Below are 17,084 nucleotides of genomic sequence, written 5' to 3'. Positions count from 1 at the left end.
GAGAAGCGGGAGAAATTAACTTTTGATGTTTATTTCTGTTACATTTGCTTCTCAGAGGGTAGGACACAGTCTGAAAGAACAAACCTTCTCCAGGTAAGTCGTCTCTGCCGTGGATGAAGAGTCTAAAGCCACACTTCTGCTCCAGGACAGTGGGCAGAACGCTGCTCACAAAGTGATACACTTTCTCCTCCCTTTCCTTGTCTACGCCATCCATCTGGTAGACAACGTAAGCATCATAGACCTTCCCATCTGAAAACACAGACAAAGAGGTTTGTGTCAAACCTCAGCAGGAAAGGAGTAGATTGTAGAGATTTGATTAAATTCGAGTTGAACTGAAATTGAGTTATTTTAATATAAATTTGCCCATTACTTCTACACTTACAGTGGGATTGACCCCAGCCGGGACCTGTTGAGAAGGGCCTACTGCAGACAACTGCATTGCACAATCAGTGGGCCATGTATATGTAGTAATATGTTTATATGGTATCCAATACTATATAGATCATGTAGGCTGAATAAGCATTTCTGTACAATGAAATATCTTTGTGAAATAGCATCATTACACTTCAGTGGGTGGCTAGATGTTCTTACCCTCAGATCGACCACAGCATTTGAAAACTCCACGGAAGAGCAGCGCCAGATCGATGTCAAAGACTTTAACGGCCACAGCAGCTAGCAAGAAGAAGAGCAGTAGCACCACACATAGACCCATAAACATAAACCCTGTTGGGGGGGACAGGGAGAACACAACACCAAGAAAGTTACAGAGTTTGCATGTGTGATTTTGTGTGTTTGTGTGACGTGTGTCTGTGTGATGTTTGTTTAAGAGTGTGTGCACTAACCTCTTAGCTTGAGAGTAACTACTACATAAATCCATTTCTGGTCGTTCATTGCAACACATGTGAACTTTGACTGGAGGTCCCTCATAGTCACTGTGTTTATGGTCAGGATAGCTGTGAAGATACTCCGCATTGAAGATACCTCCACCTCGCTACAGTAACACATACACACAAAACATTCACACAGCGAATTCTCAACGGTGAATCTGGGGTCTTGCGTTCAAGGAAATGTGGTAATTCTGTTACCTTGTTTTCAAAAACAAGTGTGTGTGTGCTTGTGTGTATGCATGAATCCATGTGTGTGTGTGTGTGTGTACCTACCTGGTGGTGTTCACAGAGTATTCTTGCTGTTGCGAGCGCACTTTCACTCCATTTATCTCCCACCACACGTGACAGTTGTCTTCAATGTTCTGCCCACAAAACGCTTCACACCTCAACTTCTTTGTGGTGTCTATGAAGAACAAGAGATACTATGAAGACAGAGAGATATACCGGGCAAACCAAATCAAGCACAACACAAGTATTTGAGCCAGGTTTGATCCCTACACAGGTCAGTGGTCTCTGTGCTTCCGTTTGTCGGCAGGTTGATCTGAGGAGGATGCGAGGCAGAGGGAGCTGAAGGAGACAAAACACAGTTTAGTCAGAAAGATACTTTTGGATACATTCAAAACGTTGTTATTGATGATTGTTGCTGCCACAAAGACCACATGTGATATGAGGGTCACTTTTGATGTTTTTGATTCTGTTTGTTTGATATAAATGGAGGCTAATGTACCTAGTGTAGCCTAATAACCTGCTGTAATGTAGCCTAGAGTTTCCCTGTTTGCTGACCCTGCTGCCATCTTGGATGAGGTTTCAGCAAAGCTAAAATCAAATAAATAAACTGCTGAGAGGATTGACAGAGCGGTCATCAAGTCACAACCTACATACCTTGGATCTTTAGTCTCCTGGATGCAGAAGTTTTGAGAACCGTCCCATTGTGCTCCCACGTGCACACACACGTATAGATGCCCTCGTCTGCTTTGGAGGCGCCATACACCCACAGATTTCTCTCAGACTCGTTTGGAATGAGACTGAAATTCTGAAGTTAAAGACAAACAATTTGACAAACTTCTTTGCTGAAATTTTAATTTAATTTTTTTTTTTATTTCACCTTGATTCCACTAATCAAGAGCAGGTGCCACCCTTAGGAGCTTTTGGACAGGAGTTGAGAACCAATGTTGAATAGTTTTGCAGACTTGAGGTTTGTGTTAGCATTCCGGTCATGTTCAGTACCTTATACCAGGCTAAGTTCTCTTTTCCATCCTGGCATAGTTTTTCCACAGGGTCAGGACATGGGATAGCAATGTTGTCTGCTGACTCTGAGATATCGTTAAACAGGACTGAATGATCAAACGGTTGGGCTTTGACAACAATCACCTCTGTCACAAAAATTAGGCAGGTGCCTGCTGCATTTCTCCTGGAACATAAGCATATACAGTGTACCAGTTATCCAAAAGGGAACCAACAGGGTTCTAACTGAGGGCCAGCTGAAGAACCTTTTAGGCTGTAGAGAGCAAATGTTTTTTTCTAAGAGTATATACTTAGAAAGCTTCCTTACAAGCCAGAATGTTGAATACAATTGTATTACATGTTACCCTACCAGCTCTTTGTGTGGTTGGTCCTTCAGTAAGTCAAATTGTGCGACAAAAAATCCACAGGAAAGTATTATTTACTCAACTTTTTAGAGTGCCAAAATTGCCGTTGAAATTTCTATCACCTGGCACATGCTCAAAACCATGTAAACACCTGCAGAATTTCCATCAGTATGCAGGGACCCTAAAGGTTTGTTCTTTGTACATGTGCATGACTACCCTAGCCCTATGTACACATCCAGGTTCAACACTAACCCTAGACTCAACCCTCGCCCTCCCAAACAGGGCTCCCTCACTCTCAATTACCAATGTAACCCCTAAACACACACACACACAGTTGTTGTATTACCAGTAGGTGTAGTACTGATCAGAGTCGTTGATTAAAAGGGGGAGGAAGAAGAGCACCGGTCCATGATGATGCACACGCTCTTCCTCAGAGGACGGGAGCTCTTGGGTTCTGTTTCTGTACCAGGTAAACTCAGTCACGCTGGCCCAAACCAACTCACTCAGGTCATAGTAGGCTGGCAAACTAAGGGCCTCCCCCTCTGTCACAGTAGTTTCATACTTGTCACATAGTTGACATGGGGACTCTGACAAAACATGAACATACATTACCCGATTAAGTTGTATGTGAAGGAAAAGAGGTCTATTGTTCAAGGTACAATATATTCACTATGCCTTGTAATAATGGGATGTAGAAATGTGTGAAATCTGAAGAAGATGCTATACCTGTGTAATGACCTATTGTAGTGGGGTTTAAGGACATTTCTCTCTGGGCAGAAATCCTAGTCAAACTGAGGAGCAGGAACATGAGACCACCATCCACCAACTACAAGACAAGGGGAACAAAAAATAGAATGTTACCTTATTGTAAAGTCAGACAGGAACTATCATTCTACACAAGACCCTATAATAAAACATCAGGACCATGCTTGACTTGTTTTTACAATAAATGACATACTTATTTTCAAGAAGGAATAAAATACATATGCAGAAAACATTTTTAGGTTCAGAGTGAAGAATTACTGAAAGAGCTTACCCTGAATGTGAAGGAGCACATTTTCTGCAAAACAGGAACTTGCGTCCACTGATAAGAACAAGAGTCATATATCTCATTCAATATCTTTTTAGGATATCCTGTTATTGATACTGCAGAAATGATGACAACTAAAATGTTGACATAATGTGGATTATTGAAATGGCCATGAAACATATTAAGCTTGAATGAAGAAACCATGACATGCAACAAGATTATGGAAAATAACCTGTCTTTGTTTCAATTTTTTGTTCAAATCGCTTTGGTGCTATTTTCACAAGCATGTGGTGAATTTTCAAAACTCTTAGTACAAAACTCCAAACTGGTAACACTTTTAATGCAGAAAGTACTATATTCTTACACTGTTTTCACATTAGAAAATACACTTGCACTACCCAACAAAATGTGCTGAAAGTCTTATTGTCAGCATTTCTATACCATGTGCGATCAAAGGTGTGTTCATTGAACACATATTTCACAATAATTGATGCAAAATAGAAATATATTGTTCAGATATAATTACAGCTAGAAATGAATCTTTTCCCCAAAATCTACCAAGTTTTAGTACAGGGAATAATTCATATTTATCCAGTGACCATTTAAAGCGTTTAAAACAAAGATATGGTCTCTATGCCAGGGTTCTCCCCAAATAAGAGAGCGCTGAGCCACCTTGTTGACTTGGCTGCGTCACTATGTAATGATTTCAGATCAAATTAAACTGATATTTAGTAATGAGTATATATTTGATCGCCAATGACATTGTTGTGAATTTTGAAACAGGCTGTTTATAAATTCAGAGTGTTATCATGTTCCTCAATTAATTCCAGCCAGGTCACCCATGATACATGTCAGTATTAGACGTCCATCAATGTCTGAGGATGTCGGGAGATGTAGAAACCAGCCACTAGGGGCAACAGTGAGCGCTGTTACCTTCAAGAAGGTTTCAGTTATGCTAGGGTGTTGTGGATGGGCGTAAGCATCTTCTTCTGGTGTAAAAGGTTGCATATTTCGTTTTAAGCCTATCCCAAACCTTTACCATTCTGAGCTAATACCTACCCTTAATATTTTGGAGTTAATGACTAAGCGTAACCCTAAACACTTCGAAATTTGACATTTGGAACAACTTCGAAATTGGCGTATGAGAAACATGAATGAACGTCTAATACTTGTTGCAGCATTCAGCGCATTTCAGCAGTAGGCTATCTCAACACAGGGTGCGCCCAGGAAGTGCAGAACACATCCCGAGTATGGCTTTGTTGAATCATAAAAACTTTGTAACAGTAGTCAAACAAAAGTCAAATGAGCAAAGTTGCTAAGCTTGCTAGATAACCTCCTTCAAAGAATGACAGAATACAGTGCATTATTCAGACCCCTTGACTTTTTCCACATTTTGTTACGTTACAGCCTTATTATAACATGGATTCAATTGATTTTTCATACAATACTCACAACACCACAAAATGACAATGCAAAAACTGTTTTTTAGAAATGTTTGCAAAAGTTTGCAAAAACTTAAATATGAGTCTTATTGGGTATGACAGTATGACACCAAGCTTGGCACACCATTCTTCTCTGCAGACCCTCTCAAACTCTGTCAGGTGGAATGGGGTGCTTCACTGAACAGCTTTTTTCAGGTCTCTCCAGAGAATCAAGTCCAGGCTCTGGCTGGGCAACTCAAGGACATTCAGAGACTTGTCCCAAAGCCACTCCTGTGTTGTCTTGGCTGTGTGCTTACAGTCATTGTCCTGTTGGAAAGTGAACCTTTTGCCCCAGTCTGAGGTCCTGAGCGCTCTGGAACAGGTTTTCATCAAGGATCTCTCTGTCCTTTGCTCTGTTCATCTTTCCCTTGATTCTGACTAGTCTCCCAGTCCCTCCCACTGAAAAACATCACCACAGCATGATGCTGTCACCAACATACTTTGCCGTAGGGATGGTGCCAGGTTTCTTCCACACGTGACGCTTGGCATTAAGGCCGCCGAGTTCAATCTTGGTTTCATCAGACCAGATAATATTGTAGTCTTTTAGGTGCCTTTTGGCAAACTCCAAGCGAGCTGTCCTGTGCCTTTTACTGAAGAGTGGCTTCCGTCTGGCCACCCAAATGCCTGACTGGTGGAGTGCCCCAGAGATGGGTTGTCCTTCTAGAAGGTTATCCCATCTCCACAGAGGAACTATGGTGCTCTGTCAGAGTGACCTTTGGTTCTTGGTCACCTCCTTGACCAAGGTCCTTGTCCCCCGATTGCTCAGTTCTAGGAAGAGTCTTGGTGGTTCCAGACTGATTCCATTTAAGAATGATGGAGGCCAATGTGTTCTTGGGGACCTTCAATGCTGCAGAAATATTTTGGTGCCCTTCCTTAGATCTGTGCCTCGATACATTCCTGTCTCAGAGCTCTACAGACAATTCATTCGACCTCATGGCTTAGTTTTTGCTCTGACATGCATGAATAATGAGGGTGAAGAGTGAAAATAGTTTAAATATCAATCTATTTTAACGGAGACCAACTCTGTCTAAAAAAATATCCATAGCCTATCTACTGTCATATTGTTTGATGATCACATGTTCTCTACCAAAGGTCTCATATGGGCAACAAATATGAGAAACGTGGAAAATGTTATAGCTGTATTTTGACATGCATAGGCAAGTGACGTGATTTGATAATGCATCCTCGAGTAGGCTATATGGATTACAGAGTTATTAAGTTAGGAATTTGAACGTGAGAGAGAAGATTTTGGGTGTCAGTGGGATTGGGACTGGATAGGAAAATAGCCTTGGCTTTAGGTCAGGAGAAGATAGAATCTTACCTCATGCCTCTCTGAATTGTTAACAGACTGTATGTCTGTGACAGAGGTGCCTATGTAACAAATTGATTATGGGCCTATCACATTTGTGACTGTCTGTGACAGCTCACAATGACAGTTCAAAGAGACACATGTTAATTTATAAGCTATACAGTGGGGGTTTCCAGTGGGGTTTATTAACTGCATGTGGGTCGCGTGTGGAGTCCAGGAGTGTCAATTATGCTTGTGCTTTCAATTAATGACGACTTTGTGTGTAAACACCCTAGGTTAAAGGCTTCAATGTGATAATCTGTTTGGAGAATTTGGCCAAAGGTTCTCATTGACACAGTAACTATCCTTATTGTTCATGAACCTGGGGAAAAACCTTTTGTCATGGCGAATCCAGGCTGTAGGTCTGGATTAATGTCATTACATGCTACATCCATGGCCTGAAGGAGGGTGGCTCATGGGGATGGCAATCATACACCTACTACCTGTATTCCAATCCTGTATTGTATTTAACAATATCGTGTTGCACTTATATATTTAAAAATAATAAAGGATTTATAAGAGGGAAACTCACTTCATCTTCCACAAATGTGTGGCACCAATTTGGGTGATGATGCACAGGAATAATTTTGTGTCAGAACGCTCACCATACATTAACTAGCATTGTGGACAGGTGAGGCGTGAAATACAGTGAGCTCCAAAAGTATTGGGACAGTGACACATTCCCTGCTGCTCTGGCTCTGCACTTCAGCACCCCAGAACCGAATCGATACAATGACCACCAGGCTAAAGTGCAGACTGTCATCTCCAACCAGAGAGCATTTCACTGTAAGGTTTACAGCTGTTGTATTTGGCGCATGTCACTAATACAATTTGATTCGATTTGATTTTATCCACACCAGGCGAACCGGCCATAAACCACAGCACCGTCTGTACGTAGTCCCCCGACCCCAGGGGAGCAAAAGCACGGGAACAAATTCACCCATACGTGCACTAAAGTAGTAAAATATTCAGCACCTGGACCCACATTCCCAGCATTCAACATGGTGGTCCTGTGTGGCTCAGTTACTGAGAGCATGGCACCTAGCAACACCAGAGTTAGGGGTTAGAATCCCACTGGGGTCACATACAAAAATGTGTGGATTCACTGTTGTCGCTTTGCATAAAAGTGCCTGCTATGTAAATGGCATATATTACAATAGTACAGTTCTGTACTTGCAATGACATGTCAGTAAAGCAGTGTGAAACCTTCCCTTCATAAAGATCCCAGCAACTTCATTTTAGAAACATGCTTACTGTTTAGGGGATGCATTTGTTACATACAATCAATATAATTTTTAAAATCATAATAGTTATCATCATAATAGTATATATATATATATATATATATATATATATATATTTATTTATTTCATGCTTTATATGTTTATACCTTACGTTTAATTATGTAGTGCTCAAAATCTGCAGTAGACAAACCAGTTTAAAATCTATAAATTGACCAAACAGTTAAGTGATTATCAATTTTGAGCAGTCGGATGAATGAATAGTAAAATGTATTTTAACAAATTAGAAGATAATCATATCAATAATGATGTGAGCATTGTATTGTAACAACAATTATTTTATTTGAACATGTGAAACGTATTCCAGATGGAACACTGATCAAGTTTGGTGAAAAGGTGTCTGTATTATTTTGACAAGCTTATTTTATACTTAGTCAATTGGAAATATGGTTAGAATTTTGAAACCACTGCCTTTTTGATGATCTGTTTTGAGTTATGTACATAGCGTTGTGAAAACTAACCACATTCGCAGAAAAAGTCATCTGACAAATAGCATATTTTACAATAGTTTTTCAAATGTTGTACTGCACTGCTGGTGCACTGTAGATGCTTGCTGATTAGACAAGCATGAGCCATATTCTGATGACAATATTTCAACCATTGGAACCTAAACATCCCATAAACAGCACAATTTCAACATAGATGCATACATTTCCACATAGTGCTTGTTGAAGCACACTCAGCTTTGCACAGAAAAAACACACTTAAAGTGATCTGTAATCTAATCAAATGAATCGCAAGCCTTACCTACGCAGCAATCCTCCCTCAGTCTAAAGTAGCATCTGAGTAGAATTTACACAGTAGGTGTATATCTGGAACTGGAATCTGCTAAATATGAGCAAAATGAGCAGTGTAAACCTCTATTGTAGGCCGGAGTATGGGTAGTGCTTTCTAACAGGTATTTGCATATTTCCATTAGGGAAAGCCTATTCTGTGACGTTAGCTTGTGCAATAACTCAATTCTCCCTTGCAGTCCTTCTTAGCAAGTTTTTAAGACTCTGGCAAAGGGTAAAATCTACAAAACTTAGTCCACTCTGTTCGTATCAGATTCCGGTTTTGGGAACAGAAAATTTGTATTGAGGTCAAATGTTTCATCATTGAGACAATTAACATAATGTGATTCCATCTGACTCCATCTTCTCCCACTGCCACTGGGCTTCCTCCCATCACCATATTTGGTAGTGAGTAGAAACCCCAACCGGATGCTTCACACTTATATATATTTTTATTTAACCATTATTTAACTAGGCAAGTCAGTTTTATTGCAATACTGACATTTGGTCATACTGTAATGCCAAAATTCATGTGTGTTATTTTTCATATAACATAAACTCTTCTCTCTAATACGGGACCAGTATAATCTCCCTGAGCTAAGAATCATCCTCCTGGGTAGGGATTGGCTGGAGAAGAGACAAACAGGAAACATCATCCTGGACAGGAGGGACGTGGAGATGTGTGTGAGGAGAAAGGGTTTAATAGACGGCCTGCAGGTCACTGTGGTCAACACATCAGACAGATGCATCCAGTACTCTGTGCAGGACCCTCTCCTTGTCCACCGTAACATAGAAGCCAGCATATCCACGTGTCAACCAGGTCCCCGTGTCTTCTTCATGGTCATCCCTTTGAACTCGCGCAAAGGCAGGGTATGCACAGTAGAGGGCCCCCTCAAGCTTCTCAACCACATACTCTGGAGACACATGATGGTAGTGTTTACCCAATGTGAGAAACTCAGGGAATGTCACTAGAGGAACACATAGTGAGACATGGGTTTCTCCAGGAGATGGTGGAGAAGTGTGGGCATAGGTACCATGCTTTAAACACTAGGGTCAACACATGGGGTGATGATGTCACTCAGGTCCCAGAGCTGCTGAGGAAGATAGATGAGATGGTGGCAGGAAACAGGGAGGGGAGTGAACGTGGTTACCTTGTCATGAATGAGAGGTTTTCGATGGAGACTGAGGTGAGGAGGAGGGCAGAGGAGGAGAGGGTCAACCTCAGATAGATGAATGTTCAGAGACATAGGGACACACTCAGATTTTGGCCAAAACCCTGGATAAATCTTGAACCCTGGAGGAACCAATACGGCACCGACCAGCAGTGTGACCTCTGCAGCCACAAATGGTACACGTGAGAGCCCCTCCTCCGGTCTCCCTGTGCGCAGTACATCCTAACTCCATAGGCACCGGAGCGGTGGTGCTGGGAAAAGGAATCGACAGAGCCCTCTCTGGATGTCCGCTGGTGACCAGCAGGTCATCCAGCCGAATAGAAATGTCCACCAGCTGGTCGAAGGTAAGTGTGGTATCCCTGCAGGCCAACTCCCGACGGACATCAACATTAATGGTCGATGAGAGCCCTGTCGTTCCATCCCGCTCCAGCGGCCAATGTCCGAAATTCCAGTGAGAACTCCTGGGCGCTCCTTGTCTCCTGCCTTAGGTGGAACAAACGTTTCAACTGCCGCTCTACAACTGCCGCTCTACCTTCGGGAGGGTGGTCGAAGACTGCCCGGAAGCGGCGGGTGAAGTCTGTGAAGTCATATCCCTATACAGCGTTGTCCCACTCCAGAGCTTTCCCTGAGAGGCACGAGACGAGGGCTGCCACCCTCACCCTTCTCGAGGGAGCTGGATAGATGGTGCTCAGGTAGAGGTCTGTAGCAGGAAGACCTGGCACCATCATACTCTCTGGGAAGGGCGAGACACATCCCACTGGAACCGGGTACATGAGGGACGGTTAGTGAGGACTCCTGTTGTACTAGATGAGGTACTGGAGGACCTCCTTGTCTCTACCAGTGATCCATCATCTGAACTATGCGATCCTTAGCGATGCCGAGATGGTGAATCAAAGCCGTGTGCTCCTGGACACGCTCCTCGACTCCGCTACTGTAGGTACCTGTCCCTGCTGACTCCATCATTGGTGTGGTATTCTGTCAGGTATGCGTAAGTGGCTGCAAGGGAGACAGGCAGGTATTTGGTAGCACACAGAGCCTTTTATTCAGGCGAACCAAAAGCACATGGCACAATGAACATGAAATACAAAACGGGTATACATAACCAGACTAACGTACTCACACATCAAAACAGATAAACAATACCACACAAAGACATGGGGGAAACAGAGGGTTAAATACACAACACATAATGAGGGACAATGAGAACCAGGTGTGTGGGAAAACGAGACAAAACAAATGGAAAATAAAAAATGGATCGGCGATGGCTAGAAGGCCGGTGACGTCGACCGCCGAACACCGCCCGAACAAGGAGAGGCATTGACTTCGGCAGAAGTCGTGACAATAAAGGGCACACTCACAATAAATATTGACATAGATTTTATTTCATTGACTCTTTCTGTAGAACATAACATTATACTATAATGTGTAATTATTAATGTTTTCTCATAGAAAAACATAGTGGAAGCTTAAAAGTCTGGGTCAGGGACAAGGGCAAAATAGTGAAATTGAGGTAAAAAATGCATCTGAAAAGTAGCTAAAATACTTGATAGAGAGGTGTTTAAAAAAGTATGGGGTGATTCCAGTGTGAACTTAACATACAAATATTGTTATGATTATTTTGTATATAAAATTCCCAAAATTGACCTGAGGACATGGAAGTGCCCGTAGTTGCAGAATCACCCGTATATAATTGTCCAATGAGTAGAGATAAACAATGTAACATGTTTTAAAAGCAAATGCAGTTGCAGTGCCTGAGCCTAGTGTCGTGTCTTTGGCTATGCCGGATTAAGTGAAATGACATGCTATTCTATAAAATAATTTATCCGTAATTAATATTACCTGATTGAGCTAATCATGTAAATATAATTAACTAGAGAGTCGGGGCACCACGAAAGAATATTTATAGAGCTGTTATCTTCCAAATAAATTCTTAAGGACCTAGTAATATTTTAGTAGTCAATATCAATAGTAGTCAACATTAATCGTCATCTTAATTCAGTCTCATCTGAAAGTTGTAAATTCTTGGTTATCTGCACGAACCCTGGCTAACAAGTTGAATCAGCAATGCAAAATTGGGTTTAATTATTTATTTACTAAATACCTAACTAATCACACAGAATTACACATACACATAATTAAATCATAACTTGATTACAAATTACATCAAAGGAAAACGTCCCTAGCGGGCGGAACAGATAAGACAGCTTGTTACACAAAAGAAAAGGGCTGGGTTTGAGTGAAAGAGCGGGAAGACTGCGGAACAAAGGGCGAAGCTGTGCTATCGTAAATACAGTATCTTATGCATTCTAAATTACCGCCCATTTGGAAAAGGAAAATGCAATAAATATTTACTCTGAGCTGCGCTTCGGTAGGTTGGTGGTAGATGGAAGGCCGTGTTGCCCAACCGAGTCCTTTGAAGAATGTCTCTGTTGGTAAATTGAATACGTTGTAGTAACGTTGTTGTATGGTAGACGGGATATTCTGTCTGTTGCTAACTCAACGGCTAGGAGGTATCACTTCTGTAGTGAATGAGAGTTCAAAGTTCATACCATTCACAACCAAAGCTCACGCTGATGTTGGCTTCGTTCTGTAGTTATTATCTGAACCATTCTGACATCGGACCGTCGTCCTCACATCCTTGGAACAGGAGGTTATATTGTCGTCAAGGCTTTAAATAGGAAGGAAGAGGAGGGCGTGTTTGAAACGTTTTATAGGCCATGTCCCTTCACAGGGGCGGGCCACTGATTGAGCAGAGCCCTACCTTATGAAAACCCAAATCTCACATTTTAGAAGCTAAAATCACATTTCATCCCATCACGAATAATTTCATATTCAAACATTTAAATTGAACAACAATTCCATGTGAATCCGATAACTCTGATGTGTAGACTTTCCACTGTAGAGTTTATGTCATCTTATCATTGATGAGAATGTCTCAGATGACAACCGAACTGACATCATATTCATTAAGTACCACTGCATATGTTCAATTGGTCGGATTACCAGAATATAGTTCATTTCCCCCACCTTATGATGTTCCCAAAATCTCTACGTTAACCAAGGTGTTTGCAAATGTAACATCAGTAGGGTATAGAGAGGAAAAAGGGGGAAGAGGTATTTATGACTGTCATAAACCTACCCCCAGGCCAACGTCATGACACTAGGGTGGCACTGTGCCGTACAATGAATAGCAATCAAATAAAATGAGAAAAAAATGTAATATTAAAAACTATTCCTTCCTGTGCAATTCAGGACTCATAAGTAGCTTTAGTAACTTCATGTTACTCATTGGTGGCTACTGATAATAAGGTCCTGTTGATCCTCGCACCTCAACATATACCTTGGCATAATAAACCAATAAATATGTCAGTACTATCCCGGAGAGAACTCAACTACCCACAGTGCACTATTGTGGATGAAGGGTTGGTGGAGTGTGTCTGAATAGAAGACTGTAGTGGAGGGAGACATGAGGTGGGGAGGGGTAGCAACCAATCAAACAATCACCCTAGCCTAAGCAAACTTGAATTAAGGCAAACATTACTACAGTCTAGAGCTGAAGAGCAGAATCAAATGTCCTTTCAGTAATGAGGTTACAAGTGGACAGTAGTAAGTGCTGGGTTTCCGTACACTAATGCCACTACCAACCCCATCACTGTTTTAGGAGAGAAGGGGGTGGCAGTGAGAACAGCAGCTCTCAGCTTCGATCATTAGAACAACTCATTAATTCAGTAAGTACTGCATTTCAATTATAAATGGTAGCTGGGGGTTATCATTGTCTGTTTTGACTGGAATTGGTGGTTAAGGTTATTATAAGAGGTCACACTGAGGGTGGTTTAGCATGTTTAAACCAGAGATGGCAGGATTTTTAGTTTACTTTGGTTGATCAATTTGACCATTTAAAAAAACAAGCACACATAAAACTTAAAAGCCATACATGCACATGAAAAAAGTCATTGAGGATAACACACAATAAAGTCTGGGACTTATTTCCATTATGGTCCTCTTGAGACAAGATGGCTAGACAAGATCAAACACAGTATGGCAGTGATATAATAAAACAAAAACATAGAAGAAGAACATTATCTCATCATTCCAGTTACATCATAGGGGTTATTCATATGGGCACAGAAGATATCAAACATATTTTTGCTTTATTTTTTAAAGCTGTCCAAAGAGGACGTTGTTTTTATAGGTATAGGCAACTCATTCCATTCTGAGGCTCCAGTATCCAAGAAAGTACCTTTTCCAGCATTACTCCTGAATCTCTATTATCACACATCAGCAACAAATGATCTGGTGCTGTGATTGTGTGCAACCCTAACACGAGGAAAGTAATCACTTAGATATCTGGGCGCAGGACCATAAATACTCCTGTAAACCAAACCTAGTCTAATCTGGGACACCCTAGCCTTAACAGGCAGCCAGTTTAGTTCCTGAAAGCAGCTCCTGCCTATGTGGACTCACCTTCAATGCTACCCTGATCAGCTTATTCTGGGATATCTGGAGCTTCCCCTTCATAAGTTTAGATAAGCTCCCAAACCAGGAAGTACTAGCATAGTCAAAATGACATTGAATGAGGGCAGTAGCAAGCACTTTCATGGAGTCCTAATCAAGCAGCTTGGACTTTCTAGCCAAAACGTTAGTCCTGGCATAAACCTTCCCTAGCACCTTATTGGCCATGCTCACACCATCCCAAGTAGCTAACAGAGGTTTTAGCAGTCAGCACCTCACCCCCTAACTCCACTCTGATTTCAGGTGACCTACACAATTTAGGTCTGGATCCAAAAATGATTGTTTTCCCTAGGTACAGAGAGCTTATTATCTCCAAGCCATTTGCTAATGTTAGTAAGCTCTGTGCTAAGTATGCTCTCCAACATAGTTTTACTTTTGTGAGACACCAGAAGTGTAGAGTCATCTGCATAAAGAAAAAGACGGCAAGAACGAGCATCTTTCATATCGTTAATATACAATAAAACAGCAGAGGGCCAAACACGCTCCCCTTTGGAACACCACAACTTGATTTTGCCTGAGACAGTTGATTTTGCCTGAGACAGTGAACCATTAACCTCTACTACTTGCTCCCTTCCTTATAAATAGGTCTTTACCCAGCCTAGAGGGATACTGCTTAACCCCAGTGCATCCAGTTTGGAGATTAGGGGACAGTGGTTAACTGTATCAAAGGCCTTCTGTAGGTCAAGCAGTACCATTCCATACAGATTTCCCTCATCAATCTCTTTCCTGATGAAGTCAGTCATGTAAAGTAGACATGAATCGGTGGAGTATGTTTTTCTATAGCCCGACTGAAAATCATACATTAGATCCTGTTTGTTAAACATATTCATACATTTGCTCATGTACAATTCTCTCCAGGATCTTTGATGTTAAACTGAGGATAGATACAGGCCTATAATTCACAGGGTCAGACTTTATCCCCTTCTTATACAGAAGTTTAATTTTTAACTTGTTTCATGTCCCTGGGAAAGGTGCCTTGTTCAAGAGAGAGATTAACAATATGCGTTATGCAGGCCTGTGGCTTTAGAGCATTTAAGATCTGCCAGCATACTGACTCTTTTGGCTGTTGCTACCTTTGCAAAAGAAAAAGAGTTTGGCTGAACCCCTAACTCTACATAATACTTATTGACTTGGTTACTTCCATACAAACCAGAACTGGCGGGCAGCTTGCTAACAAGCTTGCTGGCAACAGAAGTTAAAAAAAAAGAAAACTGTAAACTGCTCTGACAGTTGGTGCTTAAAGCTAGTGAGGGAGATGTGGGTCTCCAGCTTCAGAGATTTTTGCAATTCGATCCAGTCATGGGCAGCAGAGAATTGGAAGGAAAGACGACCAAAGGAGGAATTGGCTTTGGGGGTGACCAGTGAGATATACCTGCTGGAGCGCGTGCTACGAGTGGGTGCTGCTATGGTGACCAGTGAGCTGAGATAAGGCGGAGCTTTACCTAGCAGAGACTTGTAGATAACCTGTAGCTAGTGGGTTTGGCGATGAATGTGAAGCGAGGGCCAACCAACGAGAGCGTACAAGTCGCAATGGTGGGTAACGTATGGGGCTTTGGTGACAAAACGGATGGCACTGTGATAGACTGCATCCAGTTTGTTGAATAGAGTGTTGGAGGCTATTTTATAGATGACATCACCGAAGTTGAGGATCGGTAGGATGGTCAGTTTTACGAGGGTATGTTTGGCAGCATGAGTGAAGGATGCTTTGTTGCGATATAGGAAGCCGATTCTAGATTTAATTTTGGATTGGAGATGCTTAATGTGAGTCTGGAAGGAGAGTTTACAGTCTAACCAGACACCCAGGTATTTGTAGTTGTCCACGTATTCTAAGTCCAGAGTAGTGATGCTGGACGGGCGAGCAGGTGCGGGCAGCGATCGATTGAAAAGCATACATTTAGTTTTACTTGCGTTTAAGAGCAGTTGGAGGCCACGGAAGGAGAGTTGTATGGCATTGAAGCTCGTCTGGAGGTTAGTTAACACAGTGTCCAAGGAGGGGCCAGAAGTATACAGAATGGTGGAACAGAACATACATGAATATATAGACCTCAATCCACAGAAAAGCACATCTCTGTGATGGAAGGTCACAATGTTGGAGAGGATGACTTCCGAGTAACTCAAAGTTACTTAGAACTAACCCAACTTCATTCTATGCATGTCTGTGATATTGTAAAAAAAAAAAAAAAAAAAAAATCATAACAATTAGACAGTCCCCATTGCCTCGATATTTCCCTATATTGTACATGGTGTGATACTGATAGGATGATTTAGAATGTAGTATTTACTGATTGCCAGAAACCATGAACACAAGTGCACCCATTTCTCTTCTAATGAAAGAAAGGTGTTCATATTCTGTGAACAAAACACAATGCATGTTGTATTCACTGATGACATTTGTATTGAAGGTTTTGCAAAAGGTGATCCAAGTCAGGAACCAACAAAAGAAAATGATCAGAAGATCTGTAAATGTAATGGAGCATTTGATGATTGCAGTTCTGCTATAGATACGTTTCAACACAGATCCAAACAGTGCTTGTACGACATAGAGAAAAAAAATATGTGTATTTTCGGCAAACTATCCCTTTATGCAAAGGTCTCCCTAAAACCATTTACAGAACTAGTATTCTGCTTCTTACACAGATTCTACAGTGTGCTGGGTCAACTGTTTCAATGGTTAATCAGGGGAATCAGACTGTATTCTCTCTGTCCTCTTCCTCTTGTATCAGTAAACTCCCCAGCAGAACCCCTGCTGCTGCCCCTATAGTAGTCTCTGTTCATCTCCAACTCTCTGCTCTTGTTCTGCTGTGTCCTTCTTCTCACCATCTTTCTGTGAAAACAGCTGTCTTTCCCAAATGTCTATGTTGAGTATACACACAATACCATATTTTATTCAGTTTATTAAAAAACACAAGGTTTAAACACCTTATGGATAAATAGATCTGATGAGGAGAGGTATATTGATGTCGAATAATGTATCTCACACTCACTGAGATA

The 17,084-nt window shown here is 41.5% G+C and overlaps 1 protein-coding gene across 1 annotated transcript in view; it reads right to left on the bottom strand.

Annotated features, from left to right (window-relative positions):
- LOC112224187 (interleukin-1 receptor-like 1) overlaps positions 1-8,475 on the bottom strand; it is a 9,169-nt gene extending 694 nt beyond the window's left edge. The window contains exons 1-11 of the mRNA XM_042318058.1: positions 8,384-8,475; positions 3,513-3,560; positions 3,203-3,302; positions 2,823-3,063; positions 2,115-2,298; positions 1,770-1,920; positions 1,386-1,454; positions 1,161-1,290; positions 843-991; positions 592-723; positions 85-249 (exon numbers count right to left, since the gene is read on the bottom strand). Of these exons, the coding sequence (XP_042173992.1) occupies positions 85-249; positions 592-723; positions 843-991; positions 1,161-1,290; positions 1,386-1,454; positions 1,770-1,920; positions 2,115-2,298; positions 2,823-3,063; positions 3,203-3,302; positions 3,513-3,533 (1,342 nt within the window). The 5' untranslated portion in view covers positions 3,534-3,560; positions 8,384-8,475. The remainder of the gene's footprint in view (positions 1-84; positions 250-591; positions 724-842; positions 992-1,160; positions 1,291-1,385; positions 1,455-1,769; positions 1,921-2,114; positions 2,299-2,822; positions 3,064-3,202; positions 3,303-3,512; positions 3,561-8,383) is intronic.
- Positions 8,476-17,084: the final 8,609 nt, after the last annotated feature.

This window comes from Oncorhynchus tshawytscha, linkage group LG03 (assembly GCF_018296145.1).
Source record: "Oncorhynchus tshawytscha isolate Ot180627B linkage group LG03, Otsh_v2.0, whole genome shotgun sequence".
Taxonomy (NCBI): domain Eukaryota; kingdom Metazoa; phylum Chordata; class Actinopteri; order Salmoniformes; family Salmonidae; genus Oncorhynchus; species Oncorhynchus tshawytscha.
The sequence above is the reverse complement of the archived record's forward strand: the minus strand, read 5'-3'. Positions and strand labels throughout refer to the sequence as shown.